The 26,938-nt window shown below is 42.7% G+C and overlaps 1 protein-coding gene across 24 annotated transcripts in view; it reads right to left on the reverse strand.

Annotated features, from left to right (window-relative positions):
* EVL (Enah/Vasp-like) overlaps window positions 1-26,938 on the reverse strand; it is a 546,687-nt gene that overhangs the window by 16,677 nt on the left and 503,072 nt on the right. For 14 of the 24 annotated variants that reach the window (XM_085626391.1, XM_085626384.1, XM_085626371.1 and 11 more), the window contains 3 exons: window positions 17,667-17,727; window positions 12,597-12,663; window positions 12,439-12,501 (listed from right to left, as the gene is read on the reverse strand). In XM_085626391.1, the coding sequence (XP_085482517.1) occupies window positions 12,439-12,501; window positions 12,597-12,663; window positions 17,667-17,727 (191 nt within the window). The remainder of the gene's footprint in view (window positions 1-12,438; window positions 12,502-12,596; window positions 12,664-17,666; window positions 17,728-26,938) is intronic. The other 10 variants (XM_085626388.1, XM_085626375.1, XM_085626386.1 and 7 more) reach the window with 1 other exon arrangement.

The raw sequence follows: 26,938 nt of genomic DNA on the forward strand, positions 1-26,938 counted from the left end.
CATAAGAGTATTACCAATCCGCCTGGCTGTCCTATACTGTCAGGTTGTGGTTCCGTGTTGGAACATATAGGCTCATATATAGATCATTTCATTAGAGACTTTGTCCCTCTACAAGACACATACATGAAAGACACAATGTACATGATAAATCTAGTGGACGACATGCCTTTTAACCTAGGCAGTGACCTATTAGCCACACTGGACATAAGCTCACTCTACACTACCATACCTCAGGTAGAGAGCATAGAGGTCATAGAGAGTCTCCTAGAGAAAAGACCCAGGCCAATACAGGTACCAACCAGTTTCATCATCCGTTTACTACGCATCGCCCTACAGAACAATTATTTCATTTCAGGTCACTTCTACCAACAGTGCTCTGGTATAAGCATAGAAGCAATTTTTGCTCCTAATCTCGTGAACATCTACATGGACTACGTTGAGCATAAGTTCGCCCACAATGACAACAATGTGTACCGCTCCAACATCAAATGTTGGAAACGGTACATCGACGACATCTACGTTACTCGGACAGACACTGACACAGATTTCAATAAGTTTGTCACTCATTTGAACACTGTCCAAACGCATCTCACATTCACATCCACCACGCATGAGTCTACCATAGCGTTTCTAGATCTTAACAATCACTTCCCTTCACAGAAAGATCACGGAAAGGAACACATTGCTATCATACAGTAGCCACCACCCACGGGCTCTTAGAGACGGCCTGCCATTTGGGCAGTTTCTCAGAATCTGCCGCAACTGTACTCATAAAGCGGACTACAGGAGAGAAGCAGAGATACATAGAGTCAAACTAGTTACCAGAGGTTACCCTAACAGACTAGTAAAAAGATCACTCAAACGGGTCTGGCATTGTCCAAGGGAAGAACTACTGAAAACCAAAGAGAAACCAGGCATGGAGAAAATAGTATGCGTCACCACTTTCGGAACTCGCACAAACCAAGTACGCAACCTCATAACAAAAAACTGGAGCATTATCAGGAGTATAGACCCGACTTTTGAAACACCGCTTTTTGCCTATAAGAGAGGGAAAAACATAAAAGACCATCTCGTAAGATCCGCTACTGACAAAAAAGTGAACTTACCCAATACTCTTACCAGCGCATGGGGCCTACCCAGGATAAAAGGACACCACAAGTGGGGCAATTGCGTGTCCTGCGAATTCACATTTAACACCTCCACCTTTGAACATGGCAACCTCAAACACACCCTAGAAAGCTTTTCTAATTGCAACACACGGAATGCCGTGTATTGCATTTGGTGCACGTGTAACCTTCCGTCTATAAGCCAGACTCGTCAAGACCAGGATCAGCCAGCATCGAAGTCGCATTCGCAGATCTGTTCCCAATGCCCCCCTGGTATCTCACTATAATGAGAAAAACCACACTGCTGACGAACTGAAATGGCAAGTGATTGACTTTGCCTTCCTACCAGAGAGAGGAGGTGACATAACAAACATACTGCAGCGCACTAAATGCAGATGGATAGACAGGGTCAATTCGATTGAAGAGGGCCTCAATTCCGCTGAAGAATGGAGAGGCTATGTAACGACACTGCATTGAGACATACGCACCATCTGTGCACCCCCTGTCTGTTGTCAAACCCATGAATGATTCTGTAACCTAGGACCCCCTCAGCAGCCATACACCATAACGCTGTGCACACTACCTACGCAACAGCTCACACTCCACTCACATGCTGACCATCCGAGGCAATTAATGTGCCTACATAGAATTCGCCAAATGGCCGGCCAACACTCATATCAGTCACTGTGACACCTTCCATACATTATATACATAGGCGCGTGCCCCACTTACCACGCTATGCATAAAATCACTCCCATATTAATGTATATGCTTGCCCTACGTAGAAATGTCAATACATAGAATGTGAGCATGAATCATCCAGACGGTGGTTTGTGACAGATGCAAAGTTTATAATTGATTTGTATATTATGTATAATGTGGAACATGTCAATATCACAAGATGTAACTACTATCCTGCCACATGACGTTCTGTCACAGATACAATGATCTGCACCTAATGTCCGGGCAAAACAGGGTGTAGGCAGGCACCGAATATACATTTACCACACACCCTTCAGGTTGTAGCCCTGAGATTCATGTATTACCCAATCACACAACGCTCTGCCGTAGTGATATATAAGGTTGTGTGCCTCAAACAATGGACAGGCGGCACATTACATAATCAAGATCGGCATCACCTTGCCAGCGATTTTTCGCGTTCACTCCCGTTATACTATGTGCACACTAATTACGTAATGCATACACTGAACCTCCATCGGAGGCATACCAATCGTTCCCAAAACAGACCTCCGCCACCACAGAGGCAGGTCTGTTTTCAGTATCCATAACATCAGCATACCGATCACAGGATCGCACGGTGAAACGGTGCTCTACACCACTTCCTGCCGCTTGGCAGGCAGGGAAGGCGGGAATCATTGTTTATAACTCAGTGCCCAGCCAGTGCTCTGTGTCATCGCACCAGGAGCCCACCCGCACGGCTAGACTGCAGCAGATCTAGGCAGCAGCAGCGCTACACACGGAGATTCGTCCGCTCGTCCCTTCCCAAGTAAGTACCTGTGTGCACTGCTCGTCAGTGCCATTCCCTCTCCCCTACACTCCACCACCCCTCCTCTCCACCCACAATACCGGACAGAAACTCCTTCATTTTTGCAGCAATCCACTCGCTCTGTTACCTCACAGAGTACCCCGGAGAAAACTACAATTTCATACAAAGCTCCATAGTGGGAAGTACTTCGCAACGGCTGTAGCAAAGCATTTGAAGAGCCCACCGGCATATCCACACCCTTAAGAGCCGGCCTTCCTCACCGCGAGGTAACCTTCAAGTTTAATCATCCATCACCACTATGACTGTATCTAATAAGTTAGTGTATCGCCATCACACATCTACGCAGCACAAACAGTGACCATTGCTTTTCTTCTTTTTTTGAATCCATCACTGAAGAACCCGGCTGGGTCCTCACGTGAGTGCTTTCTTTTTTTCCCTTTTCACTAAGGCACTTCACGTTCTCAAAGGCTGCGCCCTTTTTCACAATCCAGGTAACCACCTTCAATTTCAGTCCTTCGCCATAGTTTCACGCATCTGTGCCAGTACATGGGCCTTATGCGAACCCTAATTTATTTTAGATGTCCCTACATCATTAGTCCTGAAGAGACCCAACATTCACAGAAGGGTCGAAACGCCGTCAACAAACACATAGAATGGACCATTACCCAGCTTGTATAACTGTATACCTAGGCTGTTGAAAAAGTGTATTTGAATGGTCGTTTCTTACAACTTATGGAAACCCTTTACAAACTGAATCACCTTGTACAGTCACTTTTTGGTTCCAATTTTCACTTGGGGACACTATGCACAAAGTTTTGTGCTTTTGACTTAAAGAAGTGTATATACTATTCGCTGTGTTTTTTTATAAAATACTATATTGGGCAAACTGTGTAGAAATTTCATTTTGCCCTCTGACATTACCAGGTCCTTTACATACTTATTGCGATTGTGCATATTCATTGCGTAAATCATTTTCCTGTTATCCACTGGAACCACTGTTTTCACATATACAGCATAGGGTTGGGGGGCATGGCCTGGCTCCCAACCCTGACAGCCTGCCAACCAACAGTACCCCACCCCATTGCTGCCCAACTGTTTCCACAGTCGTGCAACACCCCTTGGAAACCAACCCAACTTCTGTTGCTCCACTGTAATCTCGCAAAATTTCATGGGGAGAGGTTCACGTTTAGTACAGCAATTCCGCAGCAATATAAAGACAATTTGTTTTTGCACATATACCCCCACCACCCCAACAAGGGCCAAGGTGTAAGGGTACCCTTAACTTTCTGCCTTATATGTCACATTATTTTAATTATCAGACCCTGAGTCCTAAAATGGCGGATGCAACATTTCTCTTCATGTTGCGGCCAGCCAATCACAGTGCTTGGTCTCACAGAACTGGTGCCACTCCTGTGGGACAAGCGGATCAGAGTACTTCATTCATTGTTTTTTCCTGTTGGTGGTACTGCATTGCTAGACATCTCTAAATTTTGAAGCTTAATTTCTCTCAACTGGCTGAACAGATTTTCACCAAATTACAAACAACACGCTTTCTGGGTAAAGATCCAGCTGTCTGACAAATTTTGTGTCATTTCGCTCAGCTGTTTTTGCTGTAGCACTGTTCAATTTTCGTGAAGGAAATTATGGACCAAAGCTATTACCAAACCAAAAAATCAATTTCCTTTGTGAACTCTGTTCTAACTATAAAGTGGCTTTCGCAATATATATATATTTTTTTTCCAGTGTTTTTTATCGTGCTGGCAAATAAACTTTAAAAACAGCATTCCTGGTGAACATCTTAAATGTATGATCACAACAAGCTCATTTCCCTGGGAATTAATATATATATATATATTTTTGTTTTGGGAGATATTTGAGATATCATCAATGATGTCATTTAACATGCCATAAGTGATCAAATACATAAGGTCATAAGCAGTAAAATACTGAGGCGCAAACTATAGTTATTTCAATGAACTATAACGGGTGCACTTCAGTGGCTTTTCGGTTTTTAAATGCAATTATCTAATTTCAACACCTAACTATAATTTCACTTTAACCTTTGCTTTATCAGAGAATTTCTGTTTTTTTTAATGTAAGCTGAGATCTTATTTTATACCCAACTATAAAATCACCATAAATTCTGTATATATATGTGTATATATATATATATATTATCTACTGGCGGTCGCCAGTAGATAGTTATAGTTAGGACCGTGTTTCCATAGGAAATCTGAAAATTCTATTTTGAATAACTTTGGCGCCGGTTGACGAACCCTCGCGAAATTTTCAAAAATAATGGGGCGCTCCGTTCAGCTCCTACCCTGAAAGTCTTGGGGTGATTCATCAAGCGGGGGCCGAGAAAAAAGGGGGGTCCCAAAACGCGTTTTCCCCATGCATTTTCCCATAGGACCTTTAGCCGAAGGTACAGCCCGAACGGCTGAACAGAATTACTTGAAATTTGGCAGAGAGGTAGTCCTCAGGTCAAGGAAGTGCTTTTTGCATATATGGAGTCAATCTGTTCAGTAGTTCCTGAGAAAATTGCAGTTAAAGCACATAAATATCTATAGCCGCGCACCGTGCGTGCAACGTGCGCGCACCCTTGTGTGCGCGAGCGTAATTCTGATTGGTGGTTACATGTCAGTCAACGTTCGAATCGGTCAAAATCAGGAAGTGTCGGCCGCCATTTTGTTTGTTGTGGGTGCGAGAGTGAAAAAGAGAGGTGGCGAACGTGAAAAGGGGGCAGGGTAGAGAGTTCCTGACCCCCTAGCCTTTGTCCCCGAAGGGTGAAAAAACATTTTATTTTTTTGGGGGAAAAAAATCGCAGGGTGTGCGCACGGTGAAAAACCATAAAAAAAAAATAAAAAAATTGCATTTAAAAAACCATACAAATTCACTTAAAAAACCATAGGTTTCACACACGTTATAGTTAGGAATTAGCATTTAAAAAACCTTGCAAATTCACTTAAGAAACCATAACTATAACTCGCGCGACCGCCACTCTATCACAAGGATGATGTCATCAGTGATGTCATGAGTGATGAAATATGTGACGTCATGAGCACTGGATTGCGGGCGCGTGAGTTATAGTTATCTGAACTAACTATAACGGTGGAATTTCATTGGTTTTTTACGAGTGAAATGTCCACCTAACTATAACATGTGTGAAACCTATGGTTTTTTAAGTGAATATATATATATATATATTTTATCGCTCCAGGTACGCCAACTCGGTACACTCCCGGACGGGTGCTTGCAAAATGCGGAGGTGCATCCGCTTGTCAATAAACGCTCCAACTTTCCCCCAAATCAAGGAGAATTCCAAAGGAAGACAGCACTCTCGGGGGCAGGTTCCGTTATTTTATTACCACGGACGACAGGCACTCAAAATAGACGCGTTTCGGCAACGGCCTTTTTCGATGTTTACCGAAAGCGCCGGATCACCCTGTTTATAAATGTCATTACGTGCGCATTTCCATTAGCAACATAAACATCAGACAATAATTTGCAATCACATAAGTAACAAACCGGAGCGCCATCTTGGAGTATTCCGATTTATACCTGCGTGCATCGCAGTGGCAATTAAACATCCAGATACATCTATATAACTGATCCAGAACTGAAGCAAATACTTCATATGCCAGCACGCAGTGGCCTCATGAAAATATAAAGCATGGCCATACATTGAGAGTGGCAGCAAAATTAAAACGGTTGTATGACGTTACAGCGCATACTGTTGCAACTCATGCTTTTACCACGCATGCGTTACAACGCGAATGCAATTACCACGCATATCCTTTACCACGAAAATGCCTTTAACACGCATACTTTTACAACGATTTTCGTTGATAAACTATGTATGTTAATGGCATTTTCATGTTAAAGGATATCTCCGATCCCTACAAATTAACCCTAATAATGTACCCTTAAAATTTACCCCTGCGTGACACCACCCCCTTATTCCACCTTACCTTTCCACTCCAAGCACTTCCGATTTGCGTTTTACATCGTTAAGAGGAAGCGGAAGTGTCTTTCCGTTTCCTCTAACGATGCCGATTGCCTCCACATCTTTTTTCTTCTTTAACTGAAAACGATGGAAACAGGTGAGTTTTTTTTTGGGGGGGGGGGAGCCCCCTTTTTTAAACCCACGCTTTTTTTTTTCGTAGTAAAGGTATGCGTGGTAAAGGCAATTCGTGGTAACCACGCATGCATTGTAATGCATGCGTGGTTTTGGTTATGCGTGGAAACGGCCGTGATGTAGTGGCCGTTTCCCAATTAAAACATCAATAACGCCCTGAATGGGCATAATTATTGCTTGCCTCCCAAACCTCAATCCCGCCCTGAATGGGCCCATATCTTCGGGACACTCCCGCTTATTTCATTTGTAAAGTTGACAATCACGGAAATTCATAATGCATGACTATGGGTAATAAACAGGGACAACAATGTTCGCAATTCATACATCATGTTACATTGAATATTTGAGCATTATTTTTTATATAAAACGTTAATCCTTCTTAGATCAACAAAACATCCTACTAAGAAGTTCACCAAGCTGCATATTAACTACATTCACTACATTCATGGTTCAGAGACAAAACAAAACCATCACTCTCCCAAATGTACAGTCAGTTCCTCACTGCTATTGATACCCTAGGGTGATTCCGTCTGGAGATCAATTAGGAAGTGGGATTCCAGCCGCCGTAACCTCATGATTCTATCCCCACCCCGTGGGTTGATTGGCACATGATCAAGACAGAAGTAGCTTAACAGATCCCTGTTGGGCTGATGTTTTTTTTTTTAAATCAAAATGACGTGCTACTGGGTAGGTTTCATCCCCATTAGCGATTGCCCTCATGTGTTCTAAAATCCTGACTTTGTTGGGATGAATCGTGCTGCCTATATATCGTAGGCCGCACTGGCAGGTCAGACAATATACAGTGTATGGGGTAGTACAGGTCAGGAATTTTCTAATGCTTCTCCGGGTTCCTATAGCTGGAATATCATATGACAGGACTCTTTTACTTCCCTTGCAGGCCTTACATTTCCTGCATTGAAGAATTACCTTGTCCATAGCCATCTTATTACAGAAACCCCTAGATCAGCTTTTGGATCATTAAATGGGTTTTTCCCATGTGGGAAATGTAAGGCCTGCAAGGACTTTCTTGTGAATGTGAGACCTAGAATGCCGGCGTTTTACATTCTGCCGAAGATTCATAAAGCCCAGCGTCCTCCACCGGGTCGCCCGATCGTCTTGGGGATTCAATCAGTATTGGAGCCCTTGTCCCAGTTTGCGGACTTCTTCCTTAGGGAATCTGTGATCACCCAACCATCATTCGTGCAGGATACCACCGATGTATTGGATATCCTGAAGGATGTAGAATATAATCCATCTACACCATTGCTGGTAACAATAGTCAGTCTTTATAGACCAGTATACCCCAGGATGCCACGCTGGTGGCAGCAGCGCGTGCTCTTGGCGCACTGGAATGGTTCTATGATGTACCTCAAACATTCATATTACAATGTATAGAGCTCCCTCTAACTAGAAATTTCTCTGCATACAAGGATCAGATATATCTCCAAGTGTCAGGAACTTCAATGGGTGCCACGTTCGAGCCGAGTTTGGCCTGCATCTATGTGGGCCAGTTCGAGAAGAACGTGGTACACCACATCTCGAACCCCTTCCAGGAGAATATTTCTCTATGGAAGAGGTAATAGACTATGTCCTCTGTATATGGACTGGATCAGAGGACAGGCTCTTGGAAATTTTTTACTGGCTTAATGCACAAGATGAATGCCTGCGGTTCACCTGGAGTGTGAGCAAAGACACTGCTGTATATTTGGATGTTGACATCGCAGCTGAAAATAATGGACTGGTGCTTCAGAAACCCACTGACTGGAATTCTCTGTTACACTTCCGGCCTTTTCATCCCTGAGCCCTCTGTGATAATTTGCCAGTGGGGCAATTTTTAGATATCGGAGGAACTGCTCCTTGACTGGATCATTTATGGAGCAATCTGATGACCTAGTCGTGAAACTGAAAAACAGAGCGTACCCTAACAATGTGATCAAAAGGGCCCGTAAGCGTGCCCTTAATACACCTCGTGTAGCGTTACTAGAAAAAGTGGACAAACAAATAGACCAGTGTATACCAGTAGTAACAACTTTTGATCCACTGCCTACACATATTAGACAGGTAATACAGAAGCATTGGTCATTGTTGGATACTGGGGGGAAGTAAATGCCACCCCCCAGATTTACCTTCAGAAGGGCTCCGAATCTGAAGGATAAATTAGTCCATACATGTCCAAGACAAAAAAAGAAAGAATAAAACTTAACCACAAGTCCTTACCGGTGTGGGGGATGTTTGGTATGTGGACTCACTGAAGTGACAAAGAGAGTCAAACTTGTTAGTGGGAAAACAGAGTACCTCAACAAGTTTAGTAATTGCAACACCACACATGTTATCTATAGCATTACGTGTGTTTGAGGGTTGCATTACATAGGCCTTACAACTCGGAAAGTTAAGGTGCGCATGCAAGAGCATCTGAGCACCTTGAAGTCAGGAAAGTTAACCACACGCCTGGTCCAACACTTCTGTGAATTTACACATGATCTCAAGGATCTGAGATGGACAGTGTTGGAGCGGGTAGTGGGAGAAAAATATAATATAGATGATATCCTGGCTAGGAAAGAGGCGAAATGGATTTTTACCGAGAAAGTGGACCGCCATGGTTTAAACGATTCCATCGATAAGAATTAAATAGGTTAATGATCTGACCCTGTGTGGCACCTTCAAGGCAGTCATTATCCTATGATTTATATTCAGTCAAATCAGGCATTCTATTCATATTGAGATGCTGCATATTTGCAAAAATCCCCTTTTTTCTGCAAGTTTTTTTTTTTTAAAGGTTTTTCAGGAAGCCTTTATAACTGAGTGGGTTTCTGTATATTGTATGTGACCTCTTGATTTTCATTAACAGCAGCAAGACTTGCGAGAAAGGGTCTTGAGCTGGATGCCATAGGGCCAGGAGCACTAGAGGTGCAATAGCGCTCCGCTCTAAGATGGCCGTCGTATTTACAGGGGGTTGCTGGTCGTGATTCTGCAGCATGTGACCCCAGGCGCCTTCAAAATTACAGCAGCGCCAATGCCGGGTGATCGTGCTGGACGAGAGAATGTAAAGAAAACTCCGTAGCATGGTAAAAGAGTTCAGTGAGGAGGGCGCATGAGGAATAGGCGCTAGTTGATAATGCCTTATGAGGGTGGCAGTCTCAGGGGCTCTGCCTTGTCAGTCATGTACTGGAGTGTGTTAATTGTTAGGAGCCACCCAGCGAATGCAGCAACTGCGAAGTCGGTCTCTGAAATTGACATTAGAGCAAGCGGGGAGTTTTAAGCTGGAGACTGTTTAGGGACTTGTGAGCACTAATGGGCACCGCGTAGTAGGAGAAGCAGAGGGCATATGCAATGTGACTATGTGATGATATATGACCCTCTATGAATAAGCTACGTTGTATGTGAATTTCAGACAGGGACTGACATTTGCGGTCTGTAAGGTGGAACGCGACCATTTGGTGCATGTTCTTTTAATGAAGGTGGTTGCTGGTACGCTGGACATAAGCAGCTACCAGGTAAATATAAGGCTGGAAGAAAGGGGTGTTTCATTCCCATTGTTTATAGAGTTGGTTCATGATTGGCACATTCCTTTCTTTTTTATCTTTGTCAATAACCAAAGATTGGGTGTGGAAAATGGATTGAGGTGAAGATTGACTCCCCAACAGTCCTGACTAAGTTGCCAAGAGTGTAAGGCAATGAAACATGTTGGCCTTTTGCAATTAAAAGTGACCAGTTACATGCCTGCTTTTTAAACTAAGGACGCTCACAACAATTAATAAAGGATGTGCTGTATGTGAGTGATACCTCATTTTTAACTTGAGAACTTCATTTTCTTGTTGAGAAAACACTGAGTGAGCTACAGAATCTCAGTGTTGTCTGTCACACATTTGTCTATGTTACTTGACCTTCCACCTCTAAGGAATTCTCACACACACCTTCCTTTTTTCATTTATTCTCTGTTGTGGCTAGGAAAGTGACCGCTGATGATAACGTGGGCATACTGGCGAGTACCATCCAGCAGCCCTGTGGGTTTGCGCACGTGAGGTGCTTTCTAGCCTTTTCATTCATTTTTTCTAATTTCTCTTATATTCTGAGTTAGGTATACACATTGATTTCAACCACGGTGGGATGTGTATTTGTTGTGGTTATTGACAAAAAAAATTAAAATCTGAGCACTAATGACTGATCAGTTTATGGATTGTTAACCGGAACTGTACTGGGAAGTTTCTTTTGAAAAGTAATAATCCCCAGGAGTCTTGAAAAAGTGTGATTTCTTGCTCTTCGGGCTCAGACCTAGTATTGTTTATAATTGATTGAGTGGGGGGCGGTCTGACTCCTTGTTCCCCCTATTGCTCCCATTGTGAATATGTACTGTTTGTACAATGCCTTCTTTCCATTTGGAATTTAAAATGTGAATGTTTTCTGGAACTATATTTATTACAGACAGTTCATGTTATATCTTGAGAACACGAGTCTAATTGCAGAAGAGAGACCTGGTAGTCCTAAAAGGGCTGTCTGACACATAATGGAGCTTGTTAATAGCAACATAAAATAATATGACATCCACTATATCGACTTACCACTACATTGTAAGAGAACTAATTGTATATATACATATGACTTTTAACTCCACCTTATACTTACATGGGTAGATAAGTTTTTTTTTTTAATTAATAATATTTATATACTAACCTTGCAACATAGTGGTAGGTTGACGTAGTTGAAGTGATACCATTGACATGAGATATAAAGTCATATGTACAAACACATTTTTCCATAGGCACAGAATGGGTAAAACCCTTTGATACATCTGGCCCATAGACCCCCACATCCATTAAAAAATGCATGACAGACCAGTTGGGGAAATGGTGCTAATTCCGCCTCTAAATGAAGCCAGTGTTGTTGCCTATAGTGTTTCTGTATTGTACTTTATAACAGGAACACCAGTCTGATGCGTTAGCCATTTCTATTGATGTATCTTGTGCGAAGAAGAAAAATACTGTGTTCACAAAACCTTAGGTTGTGCGGTTAAAATGTAAGGGGTTGCACACCAAGAAATCACAGCTAGCTGTGAGGAGGTCAATAGGACAATATTTATGCGCTTACTAGTAAAAATGGTGTTCTTTCATTTAAATACAATAGTACAGTAGAGAAATGTATAGATGTGTTATTTATAAGCGGCAGCCCTTTTTAACTAGACAATATTCGGTCACATCAAATGATTCCTCTGCAACAATAAGCATATTACAAATATTACTCCATATGTTCTAATAATCAAAACAACAAGCAACTGGGGGTGAAGATAGAATAACACAGGCAGTATAAGAGAGTAGCATGACAATGGGTTGAAATGTGGCACTGGTCTAAAAGCTAACATCTGTAACAAATAGTTCAAATAAGCAGTTCTAAAAAGAAATTCAAGAAAAAAATGTAAATTAACTTTTTCTGGAAAATGTTTCCAAATTATTTCAATGCCCAAAATATGTCAATGCCTCCAGCCTAATTTGGTAACAGTTTGATGGTGACTATGCTGGATAAATATAGACTACATAGGTTCATGGGTGCTGCGAGGAAATGGAGAATAACAAATCCAAAAAAAGGCATGAGCTACACGGACAAAACATAACGGTTGAAAGCACTGGACAGTGAATGGCACGTTTCAAGTAAACAAGGTGAGACAGTCATAATGCTGGAGCACGCTTCGGTACCTAAAAGGTGGTTGAGATTGTATGGGACTCTTAGCTTCTGGACTCTTCACCACTGGTGGAGTTCTATGGCAATGGAATGAGATAGCAAATGAATTCATCACTCAGAGGTTATATCATTTGTTTGCATGTCAAAAAGACACAGAAATTATTCAGCTCACCTAGATAGCAACGATGGTGCAGGTTTTTCAACAGAATTGCTTCTTTCCCATGGCTTCTTCCCAGCGTCTGCAATACATCGATCAGATTTTGTAGTAAATTTGCTTTGCTAGTTTTAGTAATATAAAACTGCTGGGTCCTAATGTCAAAGAATAGGGGAACTTATTGTGTCAGATACACAGTATGAACCGAATGTGATGAAGACCTACCTTCTAAATAATAAAATAAAGTAGGAAAATGTGAAATTTTGACCAGAAGATAGAATGTCTCTAAAGTGCAAGGCCCCAACCCTAACTTCGCATAATTTATTTCTACCCTCAGCACTTCAAAGCGAAATCAGAATAAAGTTCTAAAATTCATAAAAATGGGTCATCTTAAGAGATACCCGTTCAATTAGAGCTAATGGTGTTTGGGCTACCATACCCGAATTTGAGGCATAAGAGACAGAATAGTCCAAAAAATTAATTTCTATTAGATTAATCTGAAATGGTCAACAGCCTATTACATTTCCCTTTTTTAGTGACAGAGTTCTAGCAGCATCTACTAAATCTTGCAAGCTAAGGCACATGTTTGAAACAATTAAGGACTTCACAGATTCTTGGGGCCTGATACACAAAACACTGGTGAAAAAATATGAATTGCAAGTTGTGATCAGTATTTATTGACCAGTATGGGATTCTCCAAACTGACACGTGTACTAACAGGTCAGTTTGCATAATTCCCATTCAGGTGGATTCCAATCGGACCTACCTCATAAATATTAATGCGGCAGGTCACAAATTGCTACCTACTCTACTGAGATGCCATCGCAGGGATGGTGGCATGCTGGGGTCAGCCGGCTACGATGTCTGTAATTCGATTTAATTTAAGTATTTTTTTTTAAATGCAGCCGGTTATCCCTAAAGGAAACCGGTGTAAAAGAAAGTTGGTAGTATCCCCCTCAACCATTTCATAACAAACTTTTTAAAATTGAGAATGGGGATGGTGTCCCCAGGTCACCCCTTTGCCTTTACAAATGCTTTACCAACCCAAACTTGAGTTGGTAAATTTTCAATGTTTAGCAACCAGATTTGAGTTGCAAATCAGCAATAAATCTAAAGTATTGCTATTTGGAAGGGATGCCTACAGTACGCCATTTCCAAATAGCAATTCCTTTTGGAGTTGCGAATCTGTTTTGGGAGTCAATAATAATTTCCCAAACTCCTAAAATAGAGTTTGTATCTATATAAAAAGTTGTTACGGTTGCAACAGTTTGAATCGATGTTTGCGACCGTAAAAATGTGTTCTACATGTGCCACATGGTTGGGACTGACCACATACTTGGTCATCTTCATTACTCTGGCTTGGTAATTAGACTTTATAGACGCATGCTGGATTGAAATGCTATAAGAACTCCTTATTTTCCTTTGCAGATACTCAAACCTTCCAATACATGATTTCAAGCCACGTGGCACTCTTCATCAATTACAATACAGGTATTATTTTAAATATTAAACATGTCAAAATTGTTACTAGATAGTATCGATTTTAAATGTTCCGCCTTAATTCCCTGAATAACACGTAACAAGTGGTTACAGGTTTCTTTGCTTAAAGAACTAAACAACATACACAGTGGAGGCGAAGACCTAGGAAAATAGTAGTTACAATGGTTACTATGTAGAGCGTGTCCTTGTGGGGAGTTATTCATTGACCGTGGTTATGTAATCAAATAGTGAATAGTTTGATTACATAACCACAGTGAATCTACCAATTGGTTATAAAATGAATGCTACACCAACTGAGATAATGTGAAATGTAATCTAAACTTTAATACCATGTCATAGAAGGCAATACATTTCGACAGTTACTAATTAATTTAATATTGTCTTGCTCTTTTTTTCTCTTTATTTTTTCTTTTGTTTCACTCTTAAAAAATATTTGTTTTTAGGTTATACAAATGAAATTATGAAGGTTTATAGGTATATTCAAAGTAATAAAAGAAATATTAAAAATTACTTGTAATATGTTGTGACCTGTGAAAGCGACAACAAATAATAGCAGAAAATGCTTCTAGGCAAGGCAATGTTAATGAGTTGTGCCAAGCTGATATTTTTGACAACCCAACATTTTTACGAGTTTGAGATTATGATTCTGACTTCACTTTGAAGTGCTGTGGGTAGAAAAAAAATAGAAAAGAAATACTTGGGTATCAACTGGTCCTTTTCAACCTCCCTTCTAATGTTTATGCTTCTCCAGCAGCAACAAAGGTAATACTTACAGCCATCCTACAGAAAAATCAAATCGTTAGAACACCAAAACCTAAATTCAGATTTACCTCATATGAAATGGTTGAAATAAAACTTTGAATGCTTTTCCAAACAAGTGCGAATAAGTAATTTTAATATAATATGCAATGGCCACTTCATTTTGTATTTATTGTTGCAAACTGTTTGCTTTTCTAGTACCAAATCCAGGAGTATAGAACTCAAGAACAGAAATGCAAACATGAGGCAAGAGAATTACATGCCATGGCTTAGATTTCTTTTCAACTTTGTTGTACTGCGTCAATTACTTAACAGGAATATTTATTACACCTAGGGCCATATGTAGGAAGCCAAATACCGGTCGGTAACGTCCGATTTTCGGTAAATATCCCGTTACCGACCGGTATTTAGGCATTTGCTATGTAGGGGGCATATTTCAGGATTCGGTAATTTACTGAATCGGTAAAATTACCGATTCGGTAAATACTGAATCCTGAAATAAGATGTAGGAAACACTCTAATGAGTGTTGTGTAGGAATGAGAATTCGGTATTTACCACCAAATATAGGTTGGTGATAAATACCGAATACATTGCAAAAAGCAATATTTTGCTGAAATAAGAGTGCCATGTGGCAGACATACATGCCCTTAGGGCATGTATGTCCGCCACATGTGCACACATGCAGGAATCAGGGGTGCAACAGGGTGTCAATGTGACACCCTGCCACCCTTGAATGTGCTCCCCCCATTACCGAATTGGTATTTACCGATTCGGTAATGAGGCATACCTTCCCATTGATTCCTATGATACCTACATACAATTTACCGATTCTTAAATACCGAATCGGTAAAATTCGGTATTTAAGAATCGGTAAATTGTATGCCACCTACATATGGCCCCTAGTCTTTCTCTTCCTTGTCAAAGTTTTTATTTAATATAAGAAGGTGCATACATAGATAGCAAGGTCTCAACTCTTGAAACAAAAGTTGCCAAAAAAAGGAAAGTGCAACTTATCATTCACTATCATAGCAAATAAATTCCACACAATGCCTAGGAAAGATTACAAACCATAAGCCCTCCAATAGACATGGGTGGGAGTTTAAAGTATCAAACTGTGAGAAACGTCAGAATTCCAGACCTTCCCTACCTCAAGGTAAAACCAACCACAAATTTGGGTTATACCCAGAAACGAATTAAACCGCAAGATGAATTGGGGACGATAGACATGAGGCCTGCTAGGCTAGGACTTTTGATTTTCTAGATAATTAAACCATATTGCTATGGCTCCCCAACCTCAGGGAACGAGAGGGAAGAAATCATAAAGCGATGTCAAAAGCCAGCACTTCAATGCTGAGATGGGAGGGGGCAAAAAACATCCAAAAATACATCATAAAGTAACCCAAACAAAGAACTCTTGGAAAGAGTTTGAACTTCAGCTCTTATCCAACAATTACATTTGGGGAGAGTAAACAAATAATTTATGAGCTAAGACGCTGGTATATCAAGAAGCCAACTTGGGAGTTGATTCAACTCTAGCAACCCACAATTAAGAGTTATGGGGAGATGCATATAACACAACCTTAAAAGCAAGTGTTTTTATGTTAAACTAAATCAGGAAGGTGTAACAGTCTCATTCCCCAAATCAAAAGATAGTTGCCATTTAAAAAATACTGCAAGAGCAAATATTTTGTATTTTAGCTACCAGCCTAGAAAGGTCTCTAACATTGACTTCCAATAGAGTGGTTGGGCAATACCCTTGAAAGCCTTAAAGGACCGGAGCGCATTCTATTGACATTTTCAAAAGCACATTCAAAACCAAGAAAAGGATGGTGTATCGTAGGGATAAATTCATACAACGTTCATACTACAATGACATTTTTAATTTCCACTTGGATACAGACTCAATGTAGCAACAATCACTTTATCAGTTTGTTACATAAGCCTGTCTGCATATCTGGTAATATTCCTTTATCTTTATAGGTCTCTGGACAAAAAGTAATAGGGCAACAACACAAATTACTACATATAAAAACATCATCATCACTTTTCCCATTAGTACAAATATCCCAAAGATACAGGAAAGTTAATTATCAGAAGTATTTATTTCCTTGCTTCCTTGACATTGTTACGCACAACATGGGTCCATATTCGGTCCAACATGCATTCTACTTCATGAATTTATTTGAATGATTTGTTTTGTTGGTTTTGAATAGTTTTCTGCCCAAGTGACAAGGAGTGAGATAGGCAAACCCCCTTTTGTTATGTTCATACACTTTCAAAAGGACAGGCAACATTCAAGCTCATCAAAACTTGAAAAGGTTTGAAGTTAAAGTAAATAAACACAGTGTGTGACACTATCAGAAACCTACAAACAGAAACAGAAGGCCTCTTACCAGCATTTAGTAAACTCCAAAAGAACACTGAAATAGCCTGCAGCAATCCATCCCAGTAAAAAATCAAAAACAAAAGTTCCATAGCCAGACAGAGAGTTAGGTCCCTACATGCAGCAACAGCAAGATAATTAACTTTCCAAAATGCCGGTAAGCTGACTTATGTCTTAGAGGGGAGCTAAAACTTGTAAATATGAAAATCAAGTGGAGTGGCCTGTCATACAGGATATGGTCTTATCCTAATACAAGTAGGAAAATTGAAAAGGGTGACAAACAACATGGTTATGAAACTCAAAAATAGCCATTAATATGCCATAATTAAGAAATGCATTTCTAACTTTTTGGCAGCATTTGGAATTTTTTAACATACAGAGAGGAACGTTTATTATATGTAAACGAAGGAACACAAAATTACGTCATAGTAATCGGTCATAATACCTGTCGAATTCTGCGGAGTTGGACCTCGGGTAATGGGTGAAGGAGAGGGGATGACATCCTCCTAAAATAAATAATAGCATTTGAGTTCAGTGTGCGGGATTTCCAAGGTGTTTGAAAGGAAGAACAGCTGCACATAATTAATATCTTTGTCCTTTCATGTTGTTATTGGGGCTCAGAAATACATATGCTGTAAAGGAACTGTCAGCCTAATATCTTACATCAAAAACTAAAAATAGCGTGAGAGCCATATACCATTAGTAAATGAAATGAAAATTAAATATATAAAGCGCTTTTTACCCTATGGTGTCTAGGCGCTGAAGAGGTGAAAGTAAAACAAAGAAAAGCTCAGTTCTGTGGGTGTGATGTGTGGTATATATGAAGATGCGCTAGCTGTAATATACGTTTATTACCAGTGTTGAGTAAGGGGCGAGCTTAATGCTGCTCTTCCCCTCCCTCAACAATGGAAATAAACAGCAATTGGGAACCTCTCTACGAATACATGCACACAGACCATAAAAAACAAAGATCACCATAGATAAATCAGAATAATTGTGAAATACAAACACCTTATAAGTACTGATAAAAAGCTCAATAAGCCACACAAATTACAGCAAAGTGTCCACATCACAATATTGTTACTCAGTCATTTTGAACAAATCAAAAATAAGCAGAACTTGTGGCTTTTCTCGTTACCTGCAGTTTTTTTTTTTTTTTAGATGCAGACATTGTAAAGCATGTCATTTTGCATTTGATCGAATACATTATTTTAATAACTAAATCAGAATGAAAAGTAGAATCTTTTTTGTTTTCTAACTGTAGCACTACATTTACAGCACAGGAAATAACTTGTGAATGTGGCAAATTGTATGCTGGGAACACAAAGAGAGCACTAAAGGTACAAATAATGCAACTCGTGAGATGAATTGAACAGTTACCTATCACACAGAATATCACTTTAATCAAGGCAATGTGAAAACTTTTGGATGTTTGGCAAAATGTTAGCTCTATACATTCGAGAAGGAGAGTACGAGAAAAGGTCTGACAACTTGAAGCAAAGAGTGGTCTCCAGGTGGGAGGAATATAGATTCTGAGCTACTTGTGTTTCTCTGAGGATCTGTGAGATCGTATAATACGATCAGTGAAAAATGTAAAAAGTTGACTTAATTTATTGGCAAGAACTTTCTTTTGCAACAGGACTGGGATGTATCAGTATGATAAATCAAGTACAAAATGACCACCAAGTGGAGCTCATGTTAAGTGTATAAAGTGTCTTATGTTGAAAATTAACCTGTAAGAAGTGAAAAGTGAACCTCAACACGGTCAGTAGTAAGTCTTACAGAAGATTGATGCAAAGTACTTGTTTCCAGTTTGCCTAGATTTTCAGAAATATTTTGGTTACTTGAGTCAACCCCAGAGGAAACCATTAACTTCTGAATTAAATATGAAAAACTGAAATGACGTAATTTCTGCATTTTCTTGACAATTCTATTAGCCTGTAGCTGGACATACACCACTTTTCGTCTTTATTGCATGTATTAAACAATCATTGGCAAAGTTAATAGGTCTCGCACTTTGGCTGCCACTTGTAGACCTACTGGCTTTGCAAATGTTTGTATGGTTGAATGGTTGTGATGCTAGTCAGGGGAAGCATTAACACCCTACGCTACCTCAATGACATTGAAATGCATTACTGCAGATTATGGACAGCTCCCTTTGGCAAGGGCAACACTTTTGTTAAGCCATATTGGCACAGCACAAAGTCTTGCTTTCAGTGGGGGGATCTTATGTTAGCCTTCGTTAAGTAAAGAAGTTGTATTTACGTGGTATGTATTAGGCCTAGGTGGTGAACTCCTCTCCATTCGCGGAGTGTTCTGCACTACGCGCTATGGAGCAGAGTTTTTTTCCTCACTCGCCAACAGTAAGTTGGTGAGAGCGAGATGCCGCTCAGGTAGAATTTCCACCCTAGCGGCAGGAAAATCAGCGCGAATAGTAGTTCCCCGCTTGTGGAACTCCGCGGATTTTTTTTCGTCACTTCCGCACAGGCCTAGTATATATAAGGCGTAAATCTAACAAAGGCAGCAGAGCTCTGTATACTGTTAAGGCAGAGCTAGTACAACCTATGATCGGAATGGTAGCTGGTTTGTGGAGTGTAGCTGCTGTGATTTGAGGTAAATGTGCGGAGTTTGCAGACTGAATATAAATGTAGCCCCTGTATTACCTCACAGTTGGTAATAACTCAAACTAATTACGCTATCCAATGAATAGTTCTTTATTCGGTGGTTAAAAACCATCATAAAAGAGTACATTTATATACAGTTTAAGAAAATATTAAATCATTATACAAGAACAATGACTGATACTGTAAACATAGAGTAATTCATTTTTCACTATACAGGCATCACAAAAACATAATCTGAGTGACAAGTGGGGAATCCTATAAAATTCTTTAGTAGAGCTATCCTCTGGTTACCTTAAGTCTTAGTGCAAATTTCAGAAAGCTAATAACAGAGCATAGAGTTAATGGATCACTGGCCCTCTGTAAAAAAATCAGTGCATCTTTAGCACGAGTAAACTTAGACTTTTTTAAAATTTCCTTTAAAAATCTACGTCTTGGGATTGCATACCAAGGACATAGAAGTACAAAATGAAGGGTGTCCTGCGGAGACTTATTGTCGCAGCCGCAGGCACCCTTCTGCTCAATTGAGTAACTAAAACCAGCTGGTTCAGCTAATAAGAATGGTAAAAAATTGAGCCTAAAACGTGACAATAAAAACCTTTCTTGGGCATTATACACAACACAGAGGTAAGGTTCGATCCCATCATTGGTTTCAAGTCTGCTGTAAGTGATCACTGAGGGTTTAACCCCTTCCACTGTAGATCTGACAAGAGATCTTTGGTCCCAAAAGTTTCTCTTAAGGGTCTGCTTGTCCTGTGGGGTGATCCTTAACGGGTTTAAATATAAATCATTACGACCCATACTATCCAGGCTGGATTTCACATAGTTCAACCATGGGATATTTAGACTTTTATCCCTCCCTAGGCAATCTGTTAGAATCTGTCTGCTTAGAGCAGCATCCGGGTTACACCAAATTTTTAGCCACGCCAGGATTGGTCTAAACTTAATCAGGTCCTCTAGATAGGGTCGTCCTAGTTCTCTTTGTGCAATGAAAGCAGGTGTGCAGTTGGGGACTTTTAAAATTGAGCGGAGAATTTTATTTTCTTCCCTTTGCAATGGGTCAAGATTTATAAAACCCCATACTTCCGAGCCATACATGACTTTGGGGCAGCACATAGAGCCATACAGGTTCATTGATTGTTCCGGGGACCAACGCCTGACTCTCCTCCCGTAACCTGCTATTGCCCCAATTGATGCCGCCAATTTGCCGCACCTTTCCTGTACCAGTGGGGCAAATTTCAGGGACTCATCAAACAGCACGCCTAGGTATGAAAAGGATTGCACCCTGTCTAGCGTGTGATTCCCGATTTTGTAAGTAAAGCTGGACCGTGGTTTGTGGCCTGCTGTCATCACATAAGATTTTTTTAAATTGACAGACAGGTCTAGCGCACCCATGAATTCAACAAACCCGTCAATTAAAATCTGCAGGCTTTTGGGGGTGCGCGCTAAAAGAACCGCGTCATCTGCATACAGCAGAACCGGGATGTTGCGTGTTCCTACCCTTGGGCAATCTGTTTTTAGATTAATTAAAAACTTTTCTAAACCATTTATATATATGGAAAATAAAAAAGGGGCCAGTATGCAACCCTGCCTAACACCACTAGTGCATTTAAAGGAATCAGTTAACCCCCCATCCATGTTATAACGCACTTTGGCAGAAGTCTCTCTGTGCAATTCCCTCAGAGTGCTTATTATACCTGGGTCGACCCCTAGATGGCTCAACATTGCCCATAGCTTGTTCCTGTTTACATGGTCAAATGCCGCAGCCAAATCCATGAATCCCAAGTAAATGGTTTCTTTACTGGATTTTGTATATTTGGCGACCAGCAAATACAGGTTCAGGCATTGGTCACTAGTGGACCTACCCGACCGAAAGCCATACTGTACATCCGAGATAATATTATTATCCTCGGCCCAGTCAATCAGTCGGTTCAGAATGACTCTTCCTAAGATTTTAGCAGGCACATCTATCAAGGAAATTGGGCGATAACATTGGGGGTTATCTCTGTTACCCTTTTTAAAAATCGGTACAATAATAGCCGATGACCAAGACCTAGGCAAGCCCACCACAATAGCAGCATTTATTACTCTGGTTAAAATGGGGGCCCATAAATCCACCTTACTCAAAAACAGGTCCGGGGGGTTCCGTCAGGTCCCGGGGCTTTATTTTTAGTTAATCCCTCTATGCCCAGAACTATTTCTTCCAGAGTGAACTCTAGGGACTGTCCCTGCATGGCCACCCTCCTCTCCTCTGTACTAACCACCTCCCCATGGTTATACAGGCCTTCAAAGTGCACTTTCCACTGTTCCGGTAGCATGTTTGTGGCAGCCGAGGGTGAATTTTTATCTTGAAAACAAGGGGTATTTATTATTTTCCAGAATTCCGTTATATCCCTTTTTTCAGAAGCCTCCCTCAAGGCCGCCCACTGTTCCCCCTGCAGCGCAGCTTTCCTTCTTTTGAGTTCCTTCTTATAATTTAGACTGCACATGTGGACTTTTAGTAGGTCCCTAGGTTTACTACTGAGGGCTTTTTTTAAATCCCTCAGGGCTCGTGTACAGTCCCCATCAAACCATTTCGGGCGATTTGAGTTGGTCTTTACTGGAGCCTTGGTCCGCAACAATCCATCCACCAGTTTGGTGAATTGGCCAAAAGCTTGAGTTAAGTTGGCCCCCTCTACTGAAAGGTCTAAACATTTATCAATACATGGTTTACCTTTATCCATTAAGGACCGGTAAAATCTTTCACCATCTAATTTCGCCCACCTGAGTCTTCTGCCTTGGTCCGTTACTCTCTCGGCAATATCCTCAGGTGGGGTCAACTTCCGTTTAGACAGGTAGAAAAACTCCATAACCAGGGGGTTATGGTCGCTAAAGGGACTCCACTCGATTCCCGCTGTGATAATACGATGCTTTAAGCATCTGGGGACAAAAATGTAATCAATATAGGAAGAGCACCCTCTGCCTTTAAAGGTGGGTGGGAGAGTGCCATCTTGCCCCAGTGGAATTAAGTCAATCGTATGCTCCAAGTCGTGAGAAGAGAGGAGCTTTCCTAATTCTGCACCATTCAGTGAGTGGCTAAAGTGAGGGCCTTTTTCCACTGGGCAATTTGACCAATTAGCGTTAATAGGGAACAATAGGGGGCATAAATGACAATTCAGATCACCCACTACTATTGTCAGTGGGGTCGCAGCGCCATTAGCGAGTGCCAGCTCTGGGCTCAATCTACAATCTAGTTCACCCAAAATGGGGCTGTTATTTCCTGAGGGGCCAGTGTTGTACACATTGAACAACACTAGCCTTGACCCTTTGTTCCTAAGCCTTAAGGCTTGGATATTCCAAGCGAACCAATCCACACTGGACCAGGTGCCTTCTATTTTTAAGTCAACATATATTGACAGGCCTCCTTTGGCACGACCTGAGGAGGTTTTTTGTGCTGGTATAGAAAAACATTTGTATCCTGCAATGTGGAATTGGGAATTTTCTGTGACCCAGGTTTCTTGCAGGCAAATTATGTGGAAGTGGGCCATATATTGTTGCCAGTCCACATTCTCAAATTTACCTGCCAGGCCAGCTATGTTCCATGAGATTATTCTCAGTCCCTCTTCCACTCTATTAACTGGCCCTGTCCCAGACATCCCTTGAGAGTTATTAAGTAACCCAATTTTAGCGTTATGACATAACTTCTGAGAATTATTGCCCTGTTGTGTTGAATGTGGGACTAAAACTCCTAATCCTGAGGGTGTGTGTGGGCATCCCCTCGGCGAGTGATTAGGGGCTTCCTGGGTACGTAATAAACTCCTACGCCTACACACCTCTAGGTGTGCCTGCCTAACCTCCTTAGCTGGAAGAGGAGTAGCCAATATCCTCCCTCTATTATCTAAACCTCCCCCTACCAGGGTCTCCCGAGCAATATCTATGTTAGTGGCATCCTGTTTTGGCGAGGTGTACAGGGGCATTAGTCAGTCATTTTCATCTAGGGATCTTAATGGGTTAAATCTATTAGCCCAACCTGGGTATGCCTCTTCTCTGATTCCTACCAGTCTTCGGGTATCATATGGGGCCCTATTTTGGAGGGAGTGTGAACCCTCCCCTCTTCTCCATGTTACACACTGCCCTTCGAAAGTTTCCTGGTGTCTTGGATAAAAGTAACTAAGAGGCAGCGGCTTTATATCACTCGGTCGATCAGAAGGTCCATATCTGATAATGTGTTTAACCACCCCTCTGTCCCTAAAATTGGCAATAATACAATTGCCTTCCATATTTTTATTTGTGTGTCCTATCCAGTTCACTCTCCTGACCAGTAAAATTTCCCCATCCAGATTGGGTGGTAATGGTCTGTTTAGAGTCAACCAGTGGGTAAGTTTATTTTTTAACTCCTGGTGTGTTTCGCTCTGACCGGGCTTTAATTCCGGGGTCCCAGCGAACACCACTACAAGGGGACATGACTCCGGTGGCAAATTTATTGTGGGCAGTACAACATTGGGGTTAGGTGCTGCTACCCTCTCTATGTGATGTGCTGATCGCGTTATGGGAACCGCGGACGGTTGGGGTAGCCTTTCCTGTTGATGTGCACCTAATTTAGTAGTAGTGTCTATACCTCTATCACTAAAATCTGTGACCTGCTGCCCTTGCGGGTACGAGACCGGGGCTTTGTGAATCTGCGCAGTTGTTGTGTGAACGACCCCTTTAGTACTGTTGTTCGTCTCCCTATGTGGGGATACATTGATGGCTGGGGTAGTGGGCGGGCTCCTGAAATCCCCTCCAATACCAGATTTTTTCTCTCTATTTTTTAATTCATTCATAATCCTATCCAACCGGCTTATCAATGGTTTTAACTGGTTTACAATAAAGATTTCTAATTGGGCCTGTAAATCCGATGTAATTTGCGACAGCCATGTTGGAGGCTCTGAGGGGGAGTATGTCTGTACTGCTCGCTCTACCCCAGCATTCATACTAATCGAAGGGTGAGTCAAAGGGTGAGAGGGGCTATCTATCATTTTTTTGGGCTTCTGCTTCCTGAGGCAGCCTTTCTTTTTCTTTAATGTGGTGGCGCTTTTAATTGTGCCTCTGGTCTCCCTGGTCATGCAAATAGGCGGTTGGGCACAAGGGATATCCTGCTCGCTTGTCTCTGGTGGTGTAGGCGGTGCAATTAGCATGACCTCCTGGTCATCATCAAAGGAGACTCTAGCAGAATCAGGAGCTACGTGTGTGGAGAGGCGCCTTTCTGTGCGCTCGATTTCACTCGATACCACCCCTAATGCTCTTTTAAGCATGAGATCAATTGCTGTAGGCTGCATAATAACAGGACATGGTGAGCGGATGAGTGAATTATGCGCCTGAGGTGCAGATGGCGATGACAACTTTGCCCTTTTCGAGCGTGTCCCAGTTTTACCTGCCATATGTCGAGCGCCTATTTGTCCTACCCTTCGAGATGTAATGGGGAGAGGAAAGCACCCTCCTTCAGTCCACTCCTGCACCCCGTCCCGCGTTGTATGGTAGCCGTTTGCCCCCCACCAACCCTGCTTCCACTTGTACCTATCATAAGCCTAACAACTTAAATACCAAGACAATATGCTACCTGCACCCCACAAGTCACGGTCGGCTTCATCCGCAAACAAATACTAGTGAAGAAAAGCAAAGGGGGTGGCCCGTCCCGGCCTCCTCTGGCCCCAGACGGCCTCAGACGGTCCAGCCCTTGTCCCGGGCTTCTCCCGGCGTGTCCCGCGCGCGTCCTCGCGGGACGAGGGACCGGGCTGTGCTTTGTAGCGGCCTCCTGGCGCGCTGAGGTTTCTGGGGCGGCAGCGTCACCTGGCTGGGAGCTGCGGGGCTGCTGGGCGTTGTAGTCCGGTCAGGGGGCAGAGCTTCGGTCGGGGGGCGGAGCCTAGCCCGGCCGGCGCTGGACCCTGGAAATGATGCACTCCGACGCCACGTCTGCTGGCAGGTAGGTGCCCCAAAGGATAGTGACCCACCAGGACTCGGCCCCGGGCTGTGCTTTGTAGCGGCCTCCTGGCGCGCTGAGGTTTCTGGGGCGGCAGCGTCACCTGGCTGGGAGCTGCGGGGCTGCTGGGCGTTGTAGTCCGGTCAGGGGGCGGAGCTTCGGTCGGGGGAGCGGAGCCTAGCCCGGCCGGCGCTGGACCCTGGAAATGATGCACTCCGACGCCACGTCTGCTGGCAGGTAGGTGCCCCAAAGGATAGTGACCCACCAGGACTGGGCCCCGGGCTGTGCTTTGTAGCGGCCTCCTGGCGCGCTGAGGTTTCTGGGGCGGCAGCGTCACCTGGCTGGGAGCTGCGGGGCTGCTGGGCGTTGTAGTCCGGTCGGGGGGCGGAGCTTCGGTCGGGGGGCGGAGCCTAGCCTGGCCGGCGCTGGACCCTGGAAATGATGCACTCCGACGCCACGTCTGCTGGCAGGTAGGTGCCCCAAAGGATAGTGACCCACCAGGACTCGGCCCTGGGCTGTGCTTTGTAGCGGCCTCCTGGCGCGCTGAGGTTTCTGGGGCGGCAGCGTCACCTGGCTGGGAGCTGCGGGGCTGCTGGGCGTTGTAGTCCGGTCAGGGGGCGGAGCTTCGGTCGGGGGCGGAGCCTAGCCCGGCCGGCGCTGGACCCTGGAAATGATGCACTCCGACGCCACGTCTGCTGGCAGGTAGGTGCCCCAAAGGATAGTGACCCACCAGGACTCGGCCCCGGGCTGTGCTTTGTAGCGGCCTCCTGGCGCGCTGAGGTTTCTGGGGCGGCAGCGTCACCTGGCTACGCTATCCAGTTTATCAACAGTATCTGAAGATTCATAGTGTCATGATCCATACAGCGAATGGACAAACACCCGTCATAACACAAACTTCAGTTTTATATACCGAAAAACTCGACCCTAAGGTACTGGAGCGCTTACATGTGCACTAGTTACATTACACAAGGACGCATTCATTTTTTTGGGAGGCACGGGGAGATTAAGTGATTTGCCCAGAATCACAACATGTTCAGCCGACTCGGAGACTGAAGCCTGATTCCCCAGTTCCAAAGTTGGCAGCTCTGGCTCTACCCACAAGACTGTTAGGTGCATGGCTAACTAAACAAGGGGGCGAACTGGTGGAGACTCATTCAC

This window comes from Triturus cristatus, chromosome 9, assembly GCF_964204655.1.
Source record: "Triturus cristatus chromosome 9, aTriCri1.1, whole genome shotgun sequence".
NCBI classification, from domain to species: Eukaryota; Metazoa; Chordata; class Amphibia; order Caudata; family Salamandridae; genus Triturus; species Triturus cristatus.